At 55.2% G+C, this 24,174-nt stretch overlaps 1 protein-coding gene across 4 annotated transcripts; it reads right to left on the bottom strand.

Annotated features, from left to right (window-relative positions):
- Nucleotides 1–230: 230 nt before the first annotated feature.
- On the bottom strand, nt 231–17,173 carry SLC16A5 (solute carrier family 16 member 5). Of its 4 annotated transcripts, none has more exons than XM_014839797.3 (6): nt 17,080–17,173; nt 12,026–12,208; nt 8,939–9,197; nt 6,268–6,411; nt 2,837–3,646; nt 231–2,101 (listed from the first exon to the last, which is right to left on the bottom strand). In XM_014839797.3, the coding sequence occupies exons 3-6, from the start codon at nt 9,135–9,137 to the stop codon at nt 1,851–1,853; spliced, it is 1,404 nt and encodes a 467-aa protein (XP_014695283.2). In that variant the 5' UTR covers nt 9,138–9,197; nt 12,026–12,208; nt 17,080–17,173; the 3' UTR covers nt 231–1,850. The 4 variants fall into 4 exon arrangements, with proteins under 4 accessions (XP_014695283.2, XP_014695281.2, XP_070339699.1 ...); XM_014839795.3 differs by lacking the exon at nt 17,080–17,173 and adding an exon at nt 13,377–13,868; XM_070483597.1 differs by lacking the exon at nt 17,080–17,173 and adding an exon at nt 13,377–13,781 and having other exon boundaries at nt 939–2,101; nt 2,809–3,646.
- Between the last annotated feature and the right edge of the window lie 7,001 nt (nt 17,174–24,174).

Genomic DNA, 24,174 nt, shown 5'->3' with positions numbered 1-24,174 from the left:
GGCCTATTAGCAGATGCATCAAAGCCTCATGGCTACTAGCACCAAAAGCATTCACCTACCCACCGGCCCCATCTCCCTCCTCTTCCATTCAATTAAGATGGAGGAGACAAGACCTGGTGAAATGTGCCCAAGCATTCCCCTTCAGTGCACAAGCTATGAATGGTAGCCAAGCACAGGACTGGGCGGGGAGCAGGAAGGCAGTGGGGGTCAGACTTTCCAAACTGGAAGACTTTTTGCTTATCCAGGCCAACTTCCTCCTTTTTCAAAGCCCAGAGATGGTGAACAGTTTGCCCAAAGTCACACAGCAAATTGTGGCAGAGCCAAACATGAACTCAGGTCTCTATCGCAGCACAGAACCCTTTGCTTCACCTCTGCACTACCTTCTTTGGCCATGAGGGGGCATTCGTGTCTGGGTCCTAGAGAAGACAGGCTATCCCTAAGGATGCTTACTCATCCCAGCTGGACATGAGGAGGAAGGCTGGAGCCAGGCTATGAAAATAAAATCAATTCTCCTGACAAGGTTTTCTTATTGAAGCCTGGCTGAGCTTGAATCAACAAACAAGGTCCTGGGCGGGTACAGCCCTTGCTGAGCTGGTAAAACTGGAGGGGGAGGGGGAAACTTACTCTAGGCCTGTTTTCCAGCTTCATTAGTTCACAGGGTTTATAACCGGCTGCAGAAAATGTTTCTGTGTGTAATTCAAACTCTGTTTTTCTATTCCCTTGGTTGGTACCCTGCTGGGATGAGACTGGGCTGATGACAGCCAGCCCCCAGGTGATGAGTTTAGGAAAGGGCACCAGAAAAGTGTATGTGTGGGAGCTCTGACCTCCAGGCCACGGGCACAGGCCGACAGGGAGCAGGGGTGGACTCGGCCAGCTGCTTACCCCACGGGTGACCCCACGGGTGACACCTCTGACACAGCAGGGAGAAGAGAAGGACAGGAGAGGAGAATGGAAGGGCTTCTGTTGCAAAAGCAGCTCCATTTTCACAGAGGTCTTGGGGCCCTGCCTTTCAATCCTGCCCCTCCCATGGTCAGTCAAATGTCTGCCTTCCCCCCACCCTAGCACCAATCTTCTCGGCCAAGATACAGGGTGGGGCAAAGGAGGGAGGGAGACCCTTCCAGCAGGCCCCGCTGAGTGTGCAGGGAACCACAGACTTCACCGGTTCTAGGACCCAACGCTCTCCTCAGTTCTTTGCAGATGCCAGGACAGACACTCCACGCAACATTTAATCTGTCTAAACCTTAGCTTGGCCCACTGCAGGTCACAACTCCTTCTCTCACAAGGCCCTTCTTCCCAAGGTTCCAGTCAGCATGAGGCCCAGCAGCCTGTTCTGGGGGCAGTTCTAAGGGCAAGGGCTGGGTCACTTGGGAAGAGCGGGCCAGAAGGGCGTCAGACGTGGGGTAAGTTCTTTGGAACTGTCTGGAAGCCAGAGAAGGACAAAGAGATCATATCGGAGGCATCCGGGCTGGACTAGAAGGTCCAGTGTGTTGAGCTGTAGCAGCAGCAGTGGGCAGCCAGCTGAGCCAAGCCAACTGTGAGACTCGAGCAGGGCTCAGACCCACTTTTCTGGGCCCCAGGTACTCTGGTACCCAAGGAAAAAGTCAGGAGGACCCGCTCCTGGATTCTGCTAGTTGGAAGAAACCCTGAGTCTTCGGAGGGCAGCCTCCAAGGTCCCAGCTCCTGGCTGAGTCCCGACGTGCAGAGCCCGGATGGCCTTTGGTTTCAGGCTTGCTGGGAAGCCCTCACCCCAGCTCCTGGCGAACCAGCCGAACATCCCATCCCTGGGCTGAGGCAGTGGTCACTCACTGACCTCAGGGCTCAGATGCCGGTCACACACGTGATCCTGGAGCTCAGAGGCTAGTCACATACATGATTTCGGTGTACAGCCGCTTCTCGGAAGCATCTGTGCCCTCCACGTTGAGGGCCTGCTCCAGGGCAGCCTCTGTGATGGTTCTTTCCCCCTCTGCCTGCCTGCCCTGCCTCTCTTTCTTCTGCAGGGCACAGAAGCTACCACCCATGAAGAGGGCAGATGAGATGAGGAAGAAGCTTGACATGTAGAAAACATAGCTGAAGTTGTTGTCAGAGATGTCCAGGAAGAACCCTGGGAGACAGACAGCAAGTTAGGCCACTGCTCGGGGTTCCTAGCCCCACCCGCCACCCGCCGCCATTGTTCTCTGCGGGAGCAGGGATCTTATTTTTGTCTCTGCTGTATCCCCAGTACTAGGAATTGTAGCTGGCACCTAGTAGGCACTCAATAGATATTTGTTGAGTGAAAAGAGGAGAGGAAATCCTAAACCTGCTCTGGCCCGGGCAGGAAGAGTCCTTAGGCCGGAAGAGCACTGAAAGGCATGTTACCCTTACCCTTGGCAGCAGGAAGCCAAGGACGCAAGGGCCAGTGGAGTCCTGGACATCTGCTCAGTCACACCCTGGGCCCACCTGCACCTCCTCCTGCACGGCACTCACTGTGCGCCAGGCTCTCCACTAAGCTTTACTGTGTAACTTGCGATCCTCACAACAAGCCTACCAGGTAGACTCTACTACCATCCCCACTTTACTGAAAAGACGACACAGGTACAAAGAGGAGGAGGAAGGACTCAGGTAAGTCTGGGAGGAAGACGCTTATTTGTAACTGTCCATACCCTGAGTGCCAGCTGGGGAAGAGGCTGTAGCCAGCCCCCTGGGTGCTTGGGAAAATCACAGGTTCCAAGTCTATACCCCTGGGATGCTGGTCAGGGCCCACATCTGTCCAGACTGTCCTCCTTTGTCCTACCCCCATACCCTGCCCACCCAGGCCACACCTGCGCACACCTGGCCGCCCTCCCTCCCAGGGCCTCACCAGCCAGTGGAGGGGAGACGAGGATGGAGATGCTCTCCAGGATGGTGAAGAGTCCCAGGGCCCTGGAGAACTGATCCATGGGGACAGTGTCCATGAGGACCTGGAACAGGAGGGCACCAATGCCACTCATGGACACGCTGTACACCAGGCAGTAGCCCACCAGCACCCGGAAGTCGGCCGACACTGTGCACACCAGGTTGGTGAGCCCGTTGAGCAGGGCTGCCAGGCTGAACAAGTACTTGCGGTGATCAGCAAAGTCCCTCCGGCCCGCCGCTAGCCCAGCCATGGGCCGTAGAAAGATGTTGCAAAAGCCAATGATGGAGATGAGCAGGGCTGCTCTGTGCTCGTCCACCCCGTGCCGTATGGCGTATGGCACCAGGAAGACATGTGGCAATGGGAAACCCACGATCATCCACATGACACCCAGTGTATACATGCGGTAGACCGCGTTGTGCCACAAGATGTCGAAGGCCAGGTGGCGCTGGATGGCCCGGCCACATGCTGCCAAGCAGCTGGGCGCAGGTGTCTTGGAAGGTGGAAGGGAGCTTTCTTTGGTCTCAGGGGCCATGCTGGTGGCCACAGGCCTCACGATGGCCCCGCAGACACAGCAGTGGAGAAAGACCCCGCCGAAGATAAGGAAGGTGCCCCTCCAGCCCAGGTCCTCCAGGAGGTAGCCGGAGAGCAGTGGCCAGAGCATGATGCCCAGGGAGACGCCCATTGAGGCCAGTGCGTTGGCCAGCGCCCGCCGGCGGGTAAAGTAGAAGCCCAGCACGGTGATGCTCGCCTGGAAGCTGAAGCACATGCCCAGGCCTGTGGTGGGAGAGGGGAGACCAGCTTGAGGGCATTCTGGGGCCTCCTCCCTCACCCAGAACTGGGGTCATGGGGTCATGTCTCATGTCTGCCCTCCTTCCATTCTAGCCTAGACCCACTGCCAGGTCCCCAGGGATTTAAGATGGAATCAGCCTACCTCGCCCCCTCCCTAAGAGCATCGTGCCCCTCATAACTGCCCTCCCCAGGCTGCCAGGGGGCATACCCATTCCCCTTGGCACAGCACCTGAGTGATCTTTAAAAACCTAAATCGGGTTAAGTCTCTCCCCTGCTTAACACCTTCCAAAGACTTCCCAGCACACCTAGAAAAAAAGCCAAAGTATTTACAATGCCCTGGAAGGCTCTGCATGGTCTGGCCCATGGCCGCCTGTTGGGTGCCATCTCATGCCACTCTCTCTCACTCACCACAATCAAGCCCCATGAGCTTCCTTCTCTTCCTCTGGACACCAAGCTGCCCCTACCTTGGGGCATTTGCAGTTGCTGTTCCCTCTGCCTAGAATACGCTTCCCCCAGACTTTCCTCTCCTGACTCAGCTTGGATGCCACCTCCCTAGCTACCCTGTGCCTGCCCCCACACAGCTGAACGTGTTGCAGAGAAAGCTCACAACCATACCACGACCACCAGCCTCAGGCAGGCCTTCCGGCTGCCTGTGATGCCACTGTGGTTCCCTCGTCTATTTACTCTCCCGCCCTCCTACATGACCACTGGGCCTTCTTCCTCTGTGCAGCCCAGCACCTCCCCCTCCTCACTCCCACTGACCACCTGCCTTCCCCTCTGTGACGATGGACCGTCCATGCTCCCAGTCAAGGCCAACCTGCATCTCGTACCCAAACACGCATCCCTTCAGCAAATTCCCGCTCTCTTCTATCATCCATTTTCTCCTCTTTACTAGGTCATTCTCCTTCTTTGTTATTTCTCCCATTAAAACCAAACCAAACCAAACCCTCTCTTGACCCCACAGCCTCTTCTGGGTACCGGCCCGTTTCTCTGCTCCCCTTTCACTGAATTTCTTGGGAGTATTGTTTATCTCCGCTGCCCCCAATTTCTTTCCTCCTGTTGTCTTTTGAACCCATCCCACCATTCAGTCAGACGTTCACCCTCACCCCTGCTCCAGAATTGCTCTTATCAAGGTCACTAAACTCCACATTGTCAAATCCAAAGATGAAGTCTGTCCTCGCTCAGTCTGATCCATCAGCAGCTTGACAGTCGATCACTCCCTCCTCCTCACACTTTCTTCACTTGCTTTCTCAAGAAACCCCACCCTCCTGGCTCTCCTTCTACCTCTCTGTCATTTGTTCCTCCCAAGATCACTAAACACTGGGGTGTCCTGGGGCTCAGTCCTCAGGCCTCTTTAGCCATCCACCCTCATTCTCTTAGACAGCAGGGCTGTCTACCTCCTATCAAGACTTGAATGCCAGCCATCTCTCTTTCTCTTTTTTTTTTAAGATTGGCACCTGAGCTAACAACTGTTGCCAATCTTTTTTTTTCCTACTTTTTCTCCCCAAATCCCCCTAGTACATAGTTGTATATTTCAGTTGTGGGTCCTTCTAGTTGTGGCATGTGGGATGCCACCTCAGTGTGGCCTGATGAGCAGTGCCATGTCTGGGCCCAGGATCCAAACCAGCAAAACTCCGGGCTGCCAAAGTGGAGCGTGCGAACTTAACCACTCAGCCACGGGGCCGGCCCCTAGCCATGTCTTGATTCTCCAGCTCAGGGCCTGTTCCCTGAAGTCCAGACCGGGTTCGTCCAAACCTGAGCTTCCCATCTTCCTGCAAACCTGCTCCTCCCTTTGTTTCCCCATTGTAGTTAGTGGCTCAGGGCTAAAAAACCTTGGTGTCACCCTCCTTGGCTCTTGGAAACTTGGGTCTCCCTTGACTCTTCTCTGCACCTCACATGCAATCCTGAACCTGACCACTTCTCACCTCTATCATACCACCTGATTTAAGCTACAACCACCTCACGCCTGGGTTATGACCACGGCCCTGCCTGTTCTGCTCCTAGCCTAGCCCCCTACAGTGTATTCTCAAAGCTGAAGTGAAACTGGAGAGGCGCTTTACAAATAGTGGTTGGATGACATCACTCACCAGCTGCCTAAACCCCTCAAATGGCTTCCCATCTCACTAGAAACCTTTTAGGAACTGAACTTCATCTGGCCTCCACCCCACCCCTTTGAGCCCTGTGCTCACTGCTCCTTGAGCACTGCTGGCCCTTTGCACTTGCTGTTCCCGCTGCCTGAATGCCCTTCCCCGGAGAGCCTAGTGGCAGACTCCCCCACTTCTGTTAGCGCTTTGCCCAAATGTCACCTTCTCTGCGAGGCCTTGCCCGAACCCACTGTCAAGAGGAGCAATGTCCCCGACCCTGCCTCATTACTTGTTTCACCTCTGCCCACCTCCACCCGAGCCAGGATACTACCACCTCGGCTTTCCTGTCTTCTCACGTGCTTGTCACGATCAGAAATAATGCTTCTTATTTATCTGTTCACTGTCCCTTTCCCAGGTGTGTCTGTAAGCAGCCCCAGAAGATTGAGAGCTCTGCCTGCCCTGTTCTCTTGTGCCTGGCACTTCTTAGGTGCCCAGTAACTCTCAAAACGGAAGGACAGTCACCTGTGATGAATCCTGCTGTGACGTAGAGTTGGCCAAGGGTGCCACAGAAGGAGCTGGCCACCATACCCAGGCACGCCAGCATACCCCCCAGCATCATTGTCGGTCTGCAGCCAAAGCATCCCACCAGGATGCTGCACAGCGGTCCTGTGGGAAGGCAGGGAGGGGCAGGGATGAGGAGCCAGCCAGCAGGTGACAGCTGAATAATGGGGTCTGGAGAGAGGAGGAGAGTGGGGTTGGGAGGGGGTTCCAGCAGGAACTGGCCAGGTGGCGTAAAAGGCACACGCCCTGGAGCCTACAGGCCTGGATTCTGATCCCCACCCTGCCACAGACTAGCTATGGGCCCAAGCAAGGCTGATCCCTCTCTGTGCCTCAGTGTGCTCCCCTACAGAATGAGGGGTCAGACCAGCTGTGAGGTGCAATGCTGCAAATGTTCAGTTTGACCCTGACAAGGATCCGAAGGTACAGACTGAGGCCCATCACTGCAATGACCTGAAGCCACTTCCATCTGGGTAAAACAGGACTGGCTCATAACCTGGGTGAGCGCCCCTCACTGGGGTCTGTCTGTCTCAGCGGGTAAGAATCCTGGGGCATCTAAATCATGGTGAGCACCTCCAGCCCCTGCGCCACTCTGTACCCCTTGCACTGGCCTCTGGAGGGCTCTGGAGAACATCTGGTGGCTTGCCTTCTCCCCTCTCCCCACACCTCCAGCCACCACCAAAGTCTTACATGTTTGGCTCCTGGTGGAGAGGGCCTGTTCTCCCCCACCCCACCCCCACCCTGAGCTGTTTTCTCACCAACCCAGACCCAGAGTAGAAAGAGCCAGTCTTAGCCGGCTACACTTCGACATCTCACAGGGCCCCATTCGCCAAGTGCTCTGCTCCCAAGTATACATGATGGAGTTTCTCCAGTTACTCTCCCAGAGTGCAGCCAAAAGGACAGATAATGTGTGTGCACATGGTGGGTGTGCGCATGTGTGCATCTGCGGTGGAGAGGGGATGTGTGGGTGTGAGCCAGTATGAGTATGGCAGTGACACAGAAAGTGAGCAGACCATTCTCAGAGATAATCAAGCAGTGGCAGCTCTAGAGGAAGAGGCAAGGTTTTAGGGTGGACAGGACCAGTGACCCACCCATCTTCCCAACCCCTGTACTGTTAAGGTACAGGGGAAAGCCCTGAGTCATTGAGTTGGAGGTGGGGACGTGGGCCAGCTTAGCTGAGATAACCGAGGGTACTGGGGTGGGGTGCTGCTTCTGCCCTGACTTACTCTGTAACCTGGGCAGCCTTGTACTTTGTGCTTGCTTGCTTTCCTCCTCTCTAAAATGTGTGGGGGCAGGGTATTTAGGATCAAGGGTACTTTCAAGTTTAAAATTTCTACATACTCTGAATAAGCATAGGCTAAAGTTGTGTGTACGAGAGAGACAGACAGACAGGAGTCCTAGGCCAACTGAGATGCTGGCATGTCTGCTAGGGAGTGGTAAGTCTAAAGCTGGCTGGTGAGTGGGGGTCCCCACTGCATGCCGGGTTCCCAGCGCCTGGCCCAGACCCCATTTTGGCTGTGTGGAAGCAATCATTTGAGACTCCCACTTCTGCCCCAACCTTGCAAGCAAAATTGTCATGCGGTCTGGGCCAGGCCTGGCCGGTCCCCTAGCCCTGAGTCCATACTCTGGGCAGCAGGTTCAGGAGTCATCCCAGCAAGGGTGGCATCTATTCCAGTCTGACCTCCTTCCCAATTCAAAGGAAGGACCTGGAATAACAAGCAAGCTGCTGGTGCCAGATGGAGGGAGTGGCAGGAGGTAGGCAAGGAGATGAGGTCAGGGTGTGAGCAAACACATGCATGGCAAGAGCCCTATGGGCCGTGAGATCTGGCCCCAGCTGGCCAGGCCCCTCCCTTGAGGTGGCTGTCTGTGGAGTCTCCCTAGAGACCTCCCAGGAGCAAGGCAGGCCCCAGAGGCCAAGGCTGTAGCCCCAGGCCTTCCCCCTTTGCTGGGGTCAGGGTGAGGTGTCACATTCCTGGAGGAGCTAACCAGCAAATGGGGGGGCTGTCTTCCCCCCATCTCCCCAACCCTGGCAACCCTCCTCTCTGCTTCCTGGTGAGAGATGGGGCACTCGCCCTGCCCCCACCTTGCTCCTAATGTGTTCCTTGAGCCCCCTTTCCTGTCCTGAAGCCCCTGAAGAGGGTCTCCAAAATACTAATAATTCACAGCTGCTTACATTTCCCCAGCTCTCAGCACTTGCCAGGGCCTCATGTGATCTTTCCTACGATCCCATGTGGGAGGTGGGCAGGATGCTGGGAGCTACCCCCATACTGCAGAGGAAGAAGCTCAGGTTCAGAGATCACCCAGCTGGACCCCAAGCCGCTCCTCCTCCAATCTGTGCTGTGCTGGATTGATCCTCCAGCAGCCACCCCACAAGAGGACTGGGTTGGCATCTTAGGCACCTCTCCACCCTCTCTCTCTCCCCAGCCCAGCCCAGCCCAGTGAGATTCCAGAAGGGGGAGGAGGGTGGGTGGGAGGGGTGGCCTTGCTGAAATCAGGTGAAATCTTAGGAATTCACCCCACTAGGCAATACCTGTGGCCTCAAGAGAGAGAGATCCAGGAGGCCAGGGAGGTTGAGGCTTCCTCCCCCACCCCAGGCTCTTTCTCATCCCTCCCTCGGCAACTCCAAGCTGCTCACCCCCAGCGTGGAGCACGGCTATCTGGATGGAGGGGAACCAGGAGGTCTCACTGTTGCTGGCCTGGAACTCATGCTGCAGGTCGGTGAAGAAGATGCCGATGCATGTAGGGAAGCCCAGGGTGAGGCCGTGGGTCACCAGGCAAGCCAGCAGTACCACCCAGGCCCAGCAGCCCTCTGGGCGCTCCAGGGCCTGGGGCATCCTCTGCAACGAATGCTGCTGCCACGGCCTCACGGCCACTGCTACCACTGCCTGGGCCACCTGGGAGGGGACAGAATGGAGCTGCTAGCCTTTGCCCGGGCCACTTGCCACCTTCCCAGGGCAGCTGAAACTGTCCCTTCCTCTTGCCCCAGCACCACGTATCACAGATGGGCTCCACCCCATGGGAGGTGGCCAGAGGGCCCATGAGTTGGCCTTGGCATCTCCTTTCACCCACTTCCCAGAGCCAGCGTGTCAGGAGGGCAGGCAGGTGAGTGATCAGTGGAACAGGCAGGGGGTGGAATTCTTTCTAGTCATTACATCAGTTGATTGTCAGCAAGCAGGACTTCCTGGCCCAGCCTTGAGCCCCCACACACAGACAGCCCTCGATAATTGCTTGTAGAAACCTTTAGAGCCAGTGTAGTCCAATGCCCCCAGAGGCACAGAAGGAGAAGTTTTCAAACATTCTTAACCAGGCTTCCTGCACACAAACAGACTTTCGCAATGCCACGGTAACAGCAAGGTTCACCCTCAGTGCTGTTGTGAAGGCTGAAGGGAGCAAGCCACTGCTGGGTGCAGCCAAGGAGTGTACACAGAACAGCTTCACAAGAGCACCCAACAAGCAGCTCTCAAGGAGAAGGCTCAGAGCTCATCCGAAGCCCTCTGAAATCGCCCCACAGTGCTCCTTTCTCAAGGAGCTCATGGCCAAGAGTCAAGTTCCATAATCATGCTGAATAATGGTCTACCACCTGCAAGGGTTTCTCTGAGCATCCCACCACACACATATACCTCACTCACACACAGATACATACAGTCACACATGGATGTATACCAAGATACACACAGACAAGCATAGACACACACAGACACAGAGAACCATACTTACATTGGCACACACACACATAGTCACACAGACAGACATGCACAGACATATACAGAGACACACATACAGATACATAGACACACACAGGCAAGCCGAGACATACAAACAAATGTACACAGACATACAGACACAAACACACAGCGTCACACGCTGTGTAGACACACACACACCCTTCCCATCTTTGGCTCAGTCCTATCTCAGTTCCTCACCACCACCCGGGCTCCTCCCCCTCATCAGAGAAGCTGCCATAACCAGGCCTCGAAGCCCCAAAGCCCGCTCCCCAAGTGCAGAGCCCTTTTCCAGTTCCCTCCATCCTGGCTCTCCTCCTGCTCCTCGTCCCCCACCGCCCTCAGGCCTCACCCACACTCAGGCCTTCAGGCTGCAGCAGGCAGCAGGAGCAGCCTTCGCCCCAGTAAAGCCTACAGATCGGATCCCACAAGCTACTGTTCCCACAGCCTCCTTCCTTTTAGCCCCAGGTCCTGGGAAGATCCGTAGAAACTATCAGAAATATGAAACCCTCTCTTCCCGCCAAGCCCAGCACCCCACACCTTCGCCCCAGGCCCAGGAGCTTTAAAACAGCCCCTGAGCTGGATCCACCCTGAACCGCCTGCTTCACAGGCTCCAATCCCTTCTCTGGGCACAAAGCCTTCTCCCGCCCAGAGGAAGCCCAGGAGCCCTGCCAAGGTTAGTGTCCCAATCTTCTCAGCTTTAGGGGGTGTGTGTGTGTATGCGTGACCTTGAGCCCCATTGCACACTGTGCACGTTCTGCCCTCCTGGCTCCTGCATGTGACACTGGCCCCAGAGATGCGCCAGCCCCATCCTCTTGGCCCAGCTCCAGGCTTGGAGCAAACCTCAGAAGCAGGCTCCTCCAGCAAACTGGCTCTCACCTCTGCCAGGATTTCTGTTCCCTCAGCAAACGGAAAGGCCACCGGTGCCACCTGATCCTCTCTGTGCTGACCTGAATGTCAAGCCTCCACTGCTCTCCCCTGCTCCCCAACACATCCTGGCCCCTCAGCCTTCCTCGACCTGCCACTTTCCCCTCTTCCTCCCAGAAGGGCCACCAGCCTTCCTCCAACCCCCTCATTTCCTCCTGCCCTTCCCTTCTCTGCCCCCCAACCGCTGGCACTCCTAAGCCCCAGGACCCTGACTGTTTCCCTTCAGAGCAGTACGCTGTCACTGACCCAGCTGTCACTGATGCAGAGGTGGCAGGGAGGAGGGGAGATCAGAGAGGAGACACTTGGTGGGGCCTGGAGGCTGGACCCCAGCGCGGCTCCCCCCGTCCCCACTCTCCCTGGATCTCTTGATCCTTGCCCTGCCTCTCCATGGAGAGGTCTCTTTAGTGCCCTTCTCAGCAGCCACTTCCCTGGGCAGCCCTTTGGGGAATTTGTCCAGGATTCTGACTTTCACTCTGTACCCACCTTCTCTCCGAACTTTCCAGTGGGGCTGGCTCTTCACAACTTCTCCTCCCTCCAGGCCTCGTAGGACAATCAGAGCCCAGGAAACCCTAAGCACCTTTACTCTCTCTTTGCACGCTAGGAGCCCTGCCTCCTGAGTCTGAGAACTCCTGGCCTCCCACTGGGAGCTCCCCTGTGGACTCTGCCTTCCAGGAGGGTCTGTCTCCACCCAAACCCCCAGCAACTCCTAGGTCACACCCATAGCTTTTCTGTCCAGTTAGTCCTCCACCCCTCCCCAAGCAAGCTGGTCCCGCCTCAGGAACTTGGCTGCTGAGGTTCCGAAATCCTTAGCCAGAGAGAAGTCCAGTTGGTCCTTCAGGATTCAGCCCTGGCAGCACTCCTAGGAAGCGACACTGACCCCCACCCCAGGCTGGGCTAGGCCCCCTTCCTGTGTTTCTCTCCTTAATAGTAGTTTTCACATCACATTGGAGTGGATCACTCTCTTGCTTGTCATTGTCGCCCCCACCCCTCCTCCCTTCTTCTACGCTATGAGCAGGGACCTGTTCACACATCCCACCCAGCCTCCAGCAGAGCACAAAATTAATGGAACCCACCTGTGTTCTCCAGGGGGCAGGCAAGCCCAGGACCAAAGGCGACAAGGCTTCCTGGCAGGCAGGTCCATTCCAGAGACTCAAGCAGGGCAGAAAGAGATGGGGCTGGGGGCTCTGGTTCCACCTCCGCCCAGGCAGGGAAGTGGTCTTTCCTTTATACTGGGAACCATGAGTCACGATCACTGCCTGGCACATGGAGGGACATTCAGCTAGAGACGCTTCACTCACTTCTGGGGACTGGAGGTGAGCAGCTTTCCACGGGAGCTGCCGACCTCAGCTCTCAGGGACCCCCCCAGCCCAGAGCGAGGCCGTCTCCGAGCCTGGGGGGTATGAAGCTGGGTTTGTGGGCAGGGCACAAGTTGAGATGACATTTCTTGTCCTTCTCCCTTCCACACAGCCCCTACTCTGTTTTTAGGGCTTCCCATATGATGACAGAGCCCTCCCCAGGCCCTCAGAATCCTTTCTCTGTCCCTCTGAGCTTGCAGGCACGGTCAAAGCGGTGAGCAGGGGTTTGGGGTCAGGAGGTAGGTGTCAAAAGGGTGGAGGAGCTGCTTCCTCTCCCATGCTGGCAGAACTGGTGAGAGAAAAAGGAGGAACCACCAGCCCCAGAGCAGGGAAAGAATGAGCAGCCTCAGGCAAGCTCTGGAGACCCTCTCTCCCCCCCAGGCCTCACATCAGCCAAGATCCCAGGCTTGGAGCCCAGGACACTGGGGGCAGCAGTAGGGCTCCCACTGGGCAGGAGAGCAGCAAGAGCCAGCCTGTGCTTGGGCTGACAAGCCCTCAACTAGCAGGGGCTCCAGCAGGAAGGAAGGAGTTCCAGAGGTGAGCGAGCTGAGGCAAGTCACCACTCGCCCTTCGCTGCCCCCAGATGTGGCCCCCACATTCCCCGCTGGGGGCCGGTTCACCACAGCCTGGAAAGGGGATGGGATTGGTAACAGGGACTTCACGACCTCTTCTCAGCCTGGCCCCATGCCTGCCGTCCTGGATCTGGTTTCTACTCGGCTTTCCCGCCTTCCCCAGGACGGATCTTCTTCGGGTGGGGCTCCTGGGACGCGCTGTCAGCGCCCGGCGTCGGCGTGTAGATTTCAGGTTGGGTGGTGCCCGTGCCTCCCCAATCCCACAGGCAGTGGAGGGCAAGGAGTCGCTCTGGAGAGCCCCTCCTCAGGCGTGGGGGACCCCAGTCATCCCAGGCCGGGGCAACCCAGGAATGGACAGGAAGACTTCTGGATCCTCACCCCCCACCGGCGGTAAGGGGCCCGGGAGGCCCAGGGCGGGGCGGGCTACGACGGCGCCGACGGGGATCCCGGCGGGAGAACGCCTTGGGGGCAGTAGGGGGCCCGGGCAGCAAGCTCACCGGGTCGCACAGGCCCGGCGGAGGGACGGCTCCACTCCCGCAGAGCGCGGCTTCCTGCAGCCCGGGCCGCCCGCGGTGGAGGCTGCAGGACGCCGGGCCGGGCGGCGGCGGGGACCACACGGAAAGCAGCGCCCGGGGAGGGGCGGGCCGCAGGCGCCGGTGGGCGGGACCACCTCGGAATCGCCGGGAAGTGGAGAAAGGAGGCCTCGCCCGGAGGTGGGAGGGCGCGGCGCGGCGGGGCGGGGCCAGGGCGAGCACCTCTCCTCTCAGCTTGGCCCTCTCCTCTGATGGCCTGGGCCGTCCAGCAGCCCGGGGTAGGAGGGGGGAGCCTCGGCTCTGAGGGTTTATTTGCATGCCGTTAGCATGTAATTTGCATAGCCCACCAGCTCAATTTCCTGCCTGTCGATTTTCCCGCTCCGGGTTCTAGAGCCCCAGAAGTGGGAGGGAGAAAGCGTGCCCAGATCAAAGGATCTGAGCAGATCTTTCTCCAAATGGCCAACAAGCACATAAAAAAGTGTGCTTTAAAAGTGTGATAAGGGCCAGCCCGGTGGTGCAGCTGTTAAATTCACACGTTCTGCTTCAGCGGCCCGGGGTTCGCAGGTTCGGATCCCGCATGGGGACCGCTTAGCAAGCCATGCTGTGGTAGGCGTCCTATATATAAAGTAGAGGAAGATGGGCATGAATGTTAGCTCAGGGCCAGTCTTCCTCAGCAAAAAGAGGAGGATTGGTGGCAGATGTTATCTCAGGGCTAATCTTCCTCAAAAAAAAAAAAAAAGGGTGCTAAAAGACAAGACCCATAACATCATTATTCACTGTAGGATGGAATTGCAAATCCAACCCACAATGAGATACCACTTCCCACCCACTAGGATAGCTTAACTTTTGGGGGAATTATGTAGGAGATACTTGTGTCCAGTTGTAAGGCACATCTTAGACATAAGCCATCGCCGTGCCTCTGGTTCATTTTCCTGCCGACAGTCCCAGTGCTGGGTTAGCTCTGACATGCAGGGATATTCAGTTTGGCCTCTGGTTCTTGGGATACAACCATTGGGAGGAGGGGATGGGATCTATTAAGTTTATCCCGTGGTCCTATTGGGATGGTCCCAGACCTTGGGAGGTCCTGTATGGAGGACAGAGGGGATCACATTCAGGGGTCTGCACCATCTCAGTACCCCGTATTTCAGCCTGGCCCAGTACTATGAGTGGCAGTACTTGCCCCAGGTACTCATAACACGCTGCATGCAGCCCTCCACCCCATCCCTTGGGACTCTGGCAGGACCCAGGAACTCAATAGCAGGGCCTTCCTGCAGGCTCTAACTCTCAGAAAAAATCAACCAAGGAGGTTTCCCAGGACTCCAGTGCCCTCTGGGGAGCCCCACCCTAACCTTCGACCTCTACTTCATCAAGATGAATTTGATAGAGCTGTGGGGACACCCCCTCCACCATCCTGGACTCTGGATACCTCTCCAGAATGAGGCTCCCACCCTGCTGGGGCATGGCTACTGTGGCTGCAGCACTCAGAGCCAGCGTCTGTGGCTCCCACAGGCCGTCCCCACAGCCTTCCCCAGCCTTCCTGTGTGACTGTGTTCCGTAAGTGCAAGTCTGAGCTCACAGCCTAGTCACAAGGCCCAGTTCTGTTAGGGGCCTATGACAGCTGTCAAAGAGGGGGGGTGACCAGGGACCCCGGGTTGGAAGGGCTGTCACCCTACAAATAAGGGAATTGAGGCACCTGCTCAAAATCATAAATCTGCAGGAATTAATAGTAATTAACTAGTAGTTAATAGCACAATTGCTATACGTCAATAATGATAACCTCCACCACCACCGCATTCAGTTGCTGGTTGGCTGAACCCCTGAGACCTTGGCACATGCATGGCTGTTCCCTTTCCCTGGAACACCCTGTCCTGGTGATTCTTTTTTTTTTTTGGCTGAGGAAGAGTAGCCCTGAGCTAACATCTGTGCCAATCTTTTCTTTTTTTCTTCTTCTTCTTCTCCCGAGAGCCCCCCAGTACATAGTTGTATATTCTGGTTGCAGGTCCTTCTAGTTCTGTTATGTGGGAAACTACCTCAGCGTGGCCTGATGAGTGGTGCCATGTCAGTGCCCAGGATCCAAACTTGTGAAACCCTGGGCCGCTGAAGCAGAGAGTGCAAACTTAACCACTCGGCCACAGGGCCAGCCCCTTCCTCCACTTTATATGTGGGTTGCTAGGTCCACACCCGGAACCTGAACCCGCAAACCCAGGCTGCTGAAGGGGAGTGCGCTGAACTTAACCACTAGGCCTTGTGGCTGGCCCCTGTCCTGGTGATTCTTGTCTTTACTTAGTTAGCCCCTGGTTGGCCTTCAGGTATCAGCTTAGAAGACCCTTCCTCCAGGAAGGCCTCACAGACCTCCCAAGTTGAGGTATTAATCCTACTGAGTGTTGTGTGTCCCCCCTACTAAGCTCCCTGAGCCTTAGGAGCTTTCTTGCCCCATTGATAACGCTTTCCCAGCACTTAGCACAGTGCATAGCACAGGATGATAATAGCTGTAATAATAAGGACCAGGGGCCGGCCCCGTGGCCGAGTGGTTAAGTTCGCATGCTGTGCTTCAGCAGCCCAGGGTTTCTCTGGTTCGGATCCTGGGTGCAGACATGGCACCGCTCATCAAGCCATGCTGAGGCAGCGCCCCACATTCCACAACTAGAAGGACCCACAACTAAAAATATACAACTATGTACCAGGGGGCTTTGGGGAGAAAAAGGAAAGATAAAATCTTGAAAAAATACTAATAGTAGTAATAATAAGGACCAGCATGTACGGAACATGGTTCTAGGTGCCGTCCAGGGACTGACTCACTGGCCGAGTGAAGCAGTGGAGCACTGTCCAGTGAAGTCACTCCCCAGTTGCAGCATCTTAACACCCCAAGCCCAGGGCCCGGGATTCTTTAAAAATATTTTAATGACTTGAAAGCTCCAGGATGGGCTCCTGGTCTCTCTGCCCTTCTCGCCAGGTCCTGGCCTCTGCTGTGACCCTGTGGTGTCCCTGGCATGGCCAGAGTGCCCTCTGCTGGAACAGTGGGGACGATCTGCCGTGTCTCCTGGATGCAGCTGGCTCTTCTGCACCTTCTTGTTTGCAGTCCCCCACCTGTTCCAGCTCCAGGACAGCTGCTCTGTCCTTTGTCCACTTCGCCCCCTCGGCCTGTTTGCCCTACTCTGCCCAGGGCACGTGGTCCCAGAAGTCTAGGCCGTGCCGCCTAGCTGGCTATCTCCCCGAAGGCCCCTGAACTCAGACCTGACGGGCACAGTCTGTCCCAGGGCTGGCTGTGATGTTGGGGCACCCACTACCCCTGGCCCCAGCTCCACCTCAGCCCCACCTCCTAGGGGACAGGGATCCCTGATCTGTCCCACTCAGGGAGATTGCCTAATGCTGGGGCCAGGCTGGGGAGCACAACAGGAGAAACCACAGGGTGACCACATGCCCTCTGCCTTGGGGTTGTCCCTGTGCTGAGCCCTGATTTCAGGTGTGTGGGAAGGGGCGATGGTCATAAATAGGCAGGCAGGCACTCCCAGAACTGTAACCTCAGCACAACCCTTGCTGCAAAGGTCCCCTCTGTCCCTCTTAGCCCAGGAAGGGGCTGTCGGAGGGGGGCTCCCATGGCTTTGGGGCACCCCCTCATCCTGAGCCCCACTTCCTTGTCCTGCTTACCCCTTCTTGCCTCTCTTACCCAGACTGTCTTCTCCAGCCCACTCCATCTCTCTGGAGCTCCAGGCCCATCTCCTTGTGATTTCCTGTCACCCCAACTTCCTGTCCCCACACCACCCTCACCGACTTCCTCTTCAGACCAGGCCCTACTTCCCTTCTCTGACAGTCAGGGGCCTGCTTCATAAACAGCGAATCATCAGTTCTGTCTTTTTCCTTTTCAATCTTACCCATATGTCTTCTCTCTTCCTGATGCTGGGGCCGCTTCAGGCCCACATGGCCCAGACCCTGAGCTTTGATAGGATCTCTCTCCTCAGCCTCTCTGCCTAAATCACCAGACTCATCATCTACAAGAGCCCACTTTTCAGGGGCTGCACTGGAAAGCTCCCACCCACCTTTGAGTTCATGGACCACTCTGCCCACACCTTGGCGGGGCTCTGGTCTGCACACCCATTTCCCTGTACTCCCTGCCCACACTCTCGAGAGCTCACACATAGGACTCATCTGCTCACCCACTGCCACCGCATGTGCATTCCTGTTCCACCCTCCCCCCACGTGCCCTCCCTTCACCTCCTGAGCCTTCTCTCTCACCCTCACTCAGCCTGGATCATGCAATCCACCATGCCACTCCCCTGAGGGCCTCCCTCCCCCATTCCCAGAGCACTCCAGAATCACGGCCGGATTTCTCCCGGCCCCCCTAGTCTCCTGCTGCTCTCTTCCCTTCCCTTGCTCCAGCCCTGACAGGCTTTTAGTCACCTCCCTCCTTTGACACAGGCGCTACCCTACTACCCTGGATAAGCCTGGCTGTTTGTGAGTCGAAGGCCAAGTGCCCCCTCCTCCAGAGAGTCTTCCCTGGTGGCCCCTGATGTCACAGCTTCCCAGAGCCAGGAGCTCCCGGGCGGTTGTCCACTTTGGTATCTCCAGCTTGTGGCAGAGTACCCAACATGTAACACTCAATAGGTGCTGCGTTGGCTTCCTGGGGCTCCGTAACAAAGGGCCACAAACTGGGGGTCCTACCACAACAGAAATTTATTCTCTCCCAGTTCTGGAGGCCAGAAGTCTGAGAACAAGGTGTGGGGAGGGTTAGTTTCTTCTAGAGGCTCCAAAGGAGAATCTGTTCCATGCCTCTCCCCTAGTTTCTGGTGACGGCCCGCAATCCTTGGCTCGTAGATGCACCACTGCCATCTCTGCCTTCCATCTTCTCTCTGTGTCTGTAAATCTCCATGCCTCCGTTTTCTCTTCTTATAAAGACATCAGTCATTGGATTAGGGTCCACTCTACTGCAGTATGACCTCATCTTAACCAATTATATCTCAAAGACCCTATTTCCAAGTACGGTCACGTTGTGAGGTTCCAGGTGGACTTGAATTTGGGGGGGGGGGGGAGACGCTGTTCAACCCAGTACAAGTGCCCAGTGTGCATTTGTGGCCCGATGGAGTCCCCTGTCCTCTGGGTGCAGCCCCAGACCCACCTCCTCTGAGGGGTCTTCCCCAGTGCTCCTGGCCTGCCCCTTCCTCCCTTAGTCTCCTTCTTCCCTTAGGAATGGTGGGGTTTTGGGCATTTCCTGCTAAATCTAAAATTTCTGCTGGGCACAAATCTACCCAGAGGAATTCCGATCATCATACAGATAGGCTGTTGTGTACAATTGGCATTTTAACAAGCTCGGGTCCCTCCCGAAATGAAACAAACAAAAATCGACCCTCCTTCCACTCATATCCCCCTCCAGCTCCTGCCCCAGCCCCTCTACAGCCAGACGTGGTGTGACAGGCGTCCCCTCTCACTGGCTCCATTTCCACACCTCGCCTCCTCCGTCTGCCCTCTAAAGACAAACTTCTGCCCCGTATGGTCATGTTACCGTGTCTAGTGAATGTGTTTAGTCTTCATCTGCCTACAGCGTCTGACCCCGCTGGCCCCCGCCTCCCTGAGATCCGGTCTTCCCTGGGCTTGCAGGACAACATGCTCTCCTGGCTTTCCTCCCACGTCTCTGGCCATTCTCGGTTACTCTTGACCTTCGAATGGCAGTTCCACAGGCTCTGGCCTTCACCCTCTCCTCTTGTCACTCTACACTCATGGCTCCAACCACCACCCGTACACTGACGACCCCACATTTTATACATCTAGCCCAGACATGCAAACTGGCACCTTCCCTTGTGTGCCTCAAAGGCCCCCAAGGCCAACATCAGCCGGAACTTGCCATCAACACCATCCTGCCCCCCCAACCCCCACTCCTGCTAAACCTGTCCTTTCTTCCGTGTTTCCTATTTCAATATATGGCAGAGCCAACATCCACTTAGGTGTCTGAGTCAGAGCCAATGAGTTTTCTTGACCTCCCATCTCTCTTGTGCCGCATATCGGACCCATAAGCGAGTCCTACTCACTTTACCTCCTACTATTTCTCCAGTATGAATATTTGCCCTCATCCCTACCACCATCCCCTCCCAGACCAGCCACAGCCACTATTGTCCAGCTCAGACCCCAAATCTCTGTTCAACACTATAGTTGGACTGATGTTTCTGAAATGTAAGTCTGGTCTTGCCCCATTGCTCACCCTACTTAAAACTCTGCAGTGGCTTTCCAGGAGTTGCAGGATGAAGACAAGCCCCTGGTGTGGCCTCAAAGCCTGGCCCTTGCCCACCCTTCCAGTCCCGAATTGCTCTCCTTCACTCCTTGCCCTCCAGCCACCCGAGCCTTCTCTGCTTGCTGTGCCCACCTAGCTGCGGGGTCTTTGCTTCTGCTGTCCTCCTGGCTTGGAGCACCCTCCTGACCCTCTTTGCCTGGATAACCCCTGTCATCTCAGATTGCAGCTCAAGCATCGCTTCCTCCAGGAAGCCTTCCCTGATTTCCAGAGTGAGGCTAGTTCCCTCAATTATTCCTCCTCCTAGCACATCTACCTCTCCTTTTGGCCCTTTCCACTATTGTGCATTTATATTGATTTAAGTCAGGCATTGCACACTTTTTCTGAAAAGTGCCAAATGGTAGATATTTCAGGCTTTGCAAGCCGGACAGTCTCGGTTGCAACTACTCGACTCTGCCATTGTGGGCAAAAGCAGCCACAGACGACCCATAAACAAACAAGCATGGCTGCATCCCAGTAAAGCTATTTATGGACACTGAAATTTGAATGTCATATATTTTCATATGTCATGAAATATTATTCTTCTTTTGATTTTTTTCCCCATTAAAAATTGTAAAAACCGGGCCAGCCCGGTGGCACAGCAGTTAAGTGTGCACGTTCCGCTTCAGTGGCCCTGGGTTCGCCAGTTCGGATCCCGGGTGCGGACACGGCACCGTTTGGCAAGCCATGCTGTGGTAGGCATCCCACATATAAAGTAGACGAAGATGGGCACGGATGTGAGCTCAGTGCCAGTCTTCCTCAGCAAAAAGAGGAGGATTGGCAGCAGATGTTAGCTCAGAGCTAATCTTCCTCAAAAAAAAAAAAAATTGTAAAAACCTTTATTAGCTGGCAAGCTGCACAAAAACAGGTGATGGGCCATAGTTCCCTGACTCCTGATCTGCACAGTTCTGTGATGAGCCTCTCTTTCTTCCATCACTAGATCATAAGCTTCAGGAGGGCAGGGGCTGAGTCTGTCTTAGCTCAGCATTGTGTCCCTACTGCCTGACTGAGGGGAACAATATTCTTCCCTCTTTGTCTACCACCCCAGCTCAGTGAATATTTGTTGAAAGTGTAAAAATAGCTAGGTACATAGGTTAACTCGCTAAATCCTCTATGAGGTAAATACTATCATTAATTTGCTTTTTTCAGATGGGGAACCTAAGGCACAGAGAGGTTAAGTAACTTGTCCAAGATCACACAGTTATAAGTGGCAAGGCCAGGATTTGAACCCAGGCAGTCTGGCTTTCGAGTCCGTGTGCTTAACCACCACATAATGTTTGTTGAGGACTGTCACGGTGGCAAGCTCAGTGTGACATGGCAAAACAACTTGTCTCTACCCCCACCAGCCACCACCCCTGTATCCAGGTGGTGCACACTCAGGTCAGCTTCTCAGGTCAGCTTCTCCTCTTGAGGGGCACCTGGTGTAGGATGGCTCCTCGGTCATCCTACTTATCTCATCCTACTTATCTCAGCGTGTGTCTAGACACACTTACCTCAGTGGCCAACATTAGGGCCTGTCCCTCCCACCCCCCGGCCTGCACTGGAGCTGTCTTGCTTGCCACTGCGTCTCCCATGAGGAGTCCTGTGCCTGGCCCACAGGAGCCACTCGGGGACCTTTGTGGGCCCCTGGAGCAAACTGGGCTGAAATCTAACCATGGGTGTCATCTCCAACTGCGTGTGAAGCACAAAGCACCAGGGCACATGTCCTCCAGGCAGGACGGATCTGTAGCCATCAACAGGAAGGTTCAGCTTCCAGAACACTTGGCAGGGAGCCAAAAGCCTTTGATTGGTGCCCTTGGGCTCCTGACACTTTGATTGACATTTGCTTGGGCAAGGGTGAGCGGCTTAACAAACATTATTTAACTTTTCATTTGGAGTATCAGTGCACCTACACATTACTAACAGGGGCATTTAAGGCGTGACTGTTTTGACCAGCACAGGACATTTGACATCCCTGACACCTCCCCCTGGCCCAGCTACATTCCAGGAGCCCCTCCAGGCAGGTGACACCTTCAACTAGGGTGAAGCAAGTGAGGCACTTTCCTGGGACTCGAAATTTACAGGGACACCAACAAAACTCAGTAATCAAGAGAAATACTAATTTAATGCAATATATATAATTTTTTCTCCCCAAAGCCCCAGTACGTAGTTGTATATCCTAGTTGTTAAGTCCTTCTAGTTCTTCTGTGTGGGACGCCGCCACAGCGTGGCTTGATGAGCAGTGTGTAGGTCTGGGCCCAGGATCCAAACTGGCGAGTCCTGAGCGACTGAAGCAGAGTGTGCGAACTTAACCACTATTGCACCGGGCCAGGTCCTAATGCAATATTTTTAGAAAATCAGATGAAAAAACTATATGGCCAGTGGAGTGGTTACCTGCCTTCATGAATAAACTTTTATTGGAATCAGGGCTGGGGTTAGTCTGAAAGGCACGAGGCAGGTAGCACAAGCACTGGGTCACACCTGCTTTTTATTTACTTTTTTTTTTTGAGGAAGATTAGCCCTGAGCTAACAGCTGCCAATCCTCCTCTTTTTGCTGAGGAAGACTGGCCCTGAGCTAACATCCATGCCCATCTTCCTCTACTTTATACGTGGGATGCCTGCCACAGCATGGCATGCCAAGCGGTGCCACACTTAACCGCTGTGCCACCGGGCGGGCCCCTTTATTTACAATTTTGGTATTCTGTCCATCATGGATTTTTGTATTCATTTTGATTTTGTAAAATACCGCATTAATATCTTACCTTGATTCCTGAGTTTGGGGCACCTCTCCTTAAATTTTGTGCCTGAGGTGAGTGCCTCGCTTGCCTCGCCTCTGCCCCGAACGCATCACCTTTCCCAGCCCCCCGGCTTGAGAAGCACTGAAGGTCACGTAGTCTTCAGCAAATATAAGTGGCGTCCTCATCCATGCCATTCTACAGATCGGGAACCAGCAGCTGGGAGAGGGGTGTGTCTCTCCCCTCATACACCCAGGGGCCTCAGCCTCACAGAACCTTCAGGCTAGGGGAAGCTTGAAATGGAAACAGGAGGAATAGGTAGGTCATTTGCTCCCACCTGGATCAGAGGGCAAGCGGACTCAGCCTCAGGAGGGAGCAAAGGGGTGGCAAAGGGAGGACAAGGAAGTAAGTGAGCAGCCATGCCTGGGCCGCTCACATGCAGCCTGACCTGTCCTAGGACAGGACCTGAGTGGCCTCTCACCCTCCAACCTCTGGAGGCATCCTTCAGTCCTCGGTCAACGTTTTCTAAGCACCTGCTATGTGGCAGGCATCGATTAAGCCCTGGAGACAGAGATGAAATACCCAACCTGTCCCTGTGTCTGATGGAGGATTCACACATGAAATGAGGTGGTGCCAGGAGGGACATAGGCAGAGAGTGTTGTGGGAGCAGAGAGGAGGGAACCCCACCTGGCTTAGGGAGAGGGGGGTTCAAGACTGGCTTTCTGGAACACAGCGCCTCTTGGCTGAGTCTTGACTGAGTAGGAGTACGTAATGAGTAAGTAAGTAATGAACAGGAGTAAGGAAGGAGGGAGGGTGGAAGAGTGCTCCAGGCAGAGGGGACAGCTTGAGCAGAGGCCAGGAGGAGAGATGCTTTGGGGAGCAGAATGGATGGGGCTGGCAGTGAAGCCCATGAGAGCTACTGGAGACTGATGTTTGTGGCAAGGAGCTGGGGGGGTGAGGGTGGGGTGAGACTGGGCCAGCAGGGTAGGCTGGAGATGGCCCATCTCTCCTTAGCTGATGGGACTCGGTCCGGGCGGCCACCAGGTGCCTTCCTCACAGGAAAAGCACAGAGCTGAGGTTATGCTCTCTTGGGTGAGATGCTCCTGATAACCATCACTTAACGACTACACGGCAGGCGGGGCCTCTGCCAGAGGCTCCCACAAACATCCTCTCCCTTCCCCCTCCAGCCACCACCATCCCTTAGGGGAGAGAAGGGTTAAGACTCCTTCCCAGGCTCCTGTCATCTGGTCCTGCTCCCACGCTCTCCCACCTGTGGGACAGGATGAGGAGGCAGGTGGAAACCGTTGCATCTGTCAGCATCCTTTGGTCTCTACTTTGACCCTCCTGAGTTTGGGTGAAACTTGGAGTAACATGGAGGAAGCACTATCTGCACCTTTGGCTGGGTTGCCACTTGCCATCCACCTCCAGAGGGACCCAGGGAAGGCGTTAAAGACAGAACAAAGCTACGGGACAGATTTGTGGGATGTGACGTCATGCAGCCAGTGAACAAGCCAGTTTTGCATTCTGAAAGTAACTTTGGAAAATGCACACAGTATGATATTGGCGAAAATGCACGATGTGAGTTGTAACTCTATCTTCTAGCTATCAGCATCTTCAGCTGCTCCATAGCTCTGTGTAAAAAGACTGGAAGGAAACACTCCGGGAGAGGTTACCTCTGGAGGGTAGGATTACACATGGTTTTTTCTTCTTATGTGTTTCTGTAGTGTGTAAATTTTCTACGATGAACACACTGTAGGAGAGGCAGTGTAGCACAATGGTTAAAAAGCAGACA

This window comes from Equus asinus, chromosome 13 (genome assembly GCF_041296235.1).
Source record: "Equus asinus isolate D_3611 breed Donkey chromosome 13, EquAss-T2T_v2, whole genome shotgun sequence".
Classification (NCBI taxonomy): domain Eukaryota; kingdom Metazoa; phylum Chordata; class Mammalia; order Perissodactyla; family Equidae; genus Equus; species Equus asinus.
Note: the sequence above shows the minus strand (reverse complement) of the source record. Positions and strands in the feature narration are given on the sequence as shown.

Bases quoted from the DNA above. Each gene is read 5' to 3' on its own strand.
- SLC16A5 (XM_014839795.3), bottom strand. From the start codon at position 13,730: ATGCAAATAAACCCTCAGAGCCGAGGCTCCCCCCTCCTACCCCGGGCT. The intron at 12,209-13,376 runs GTGAGCTTGCTG...TCCATGTGCCAG, and splicing joins CGCCGGGCCTGTGCGACCCG to GCAGTGATCGTGACTCATGG. The intron at 6,412-8,938 runs GTGAGCAGCTTG...GCCTTCCCACAG, and splicing joins AGCCGTGCTCCACGCTGGGG to GACCGCTGTGCAGCATCCTG.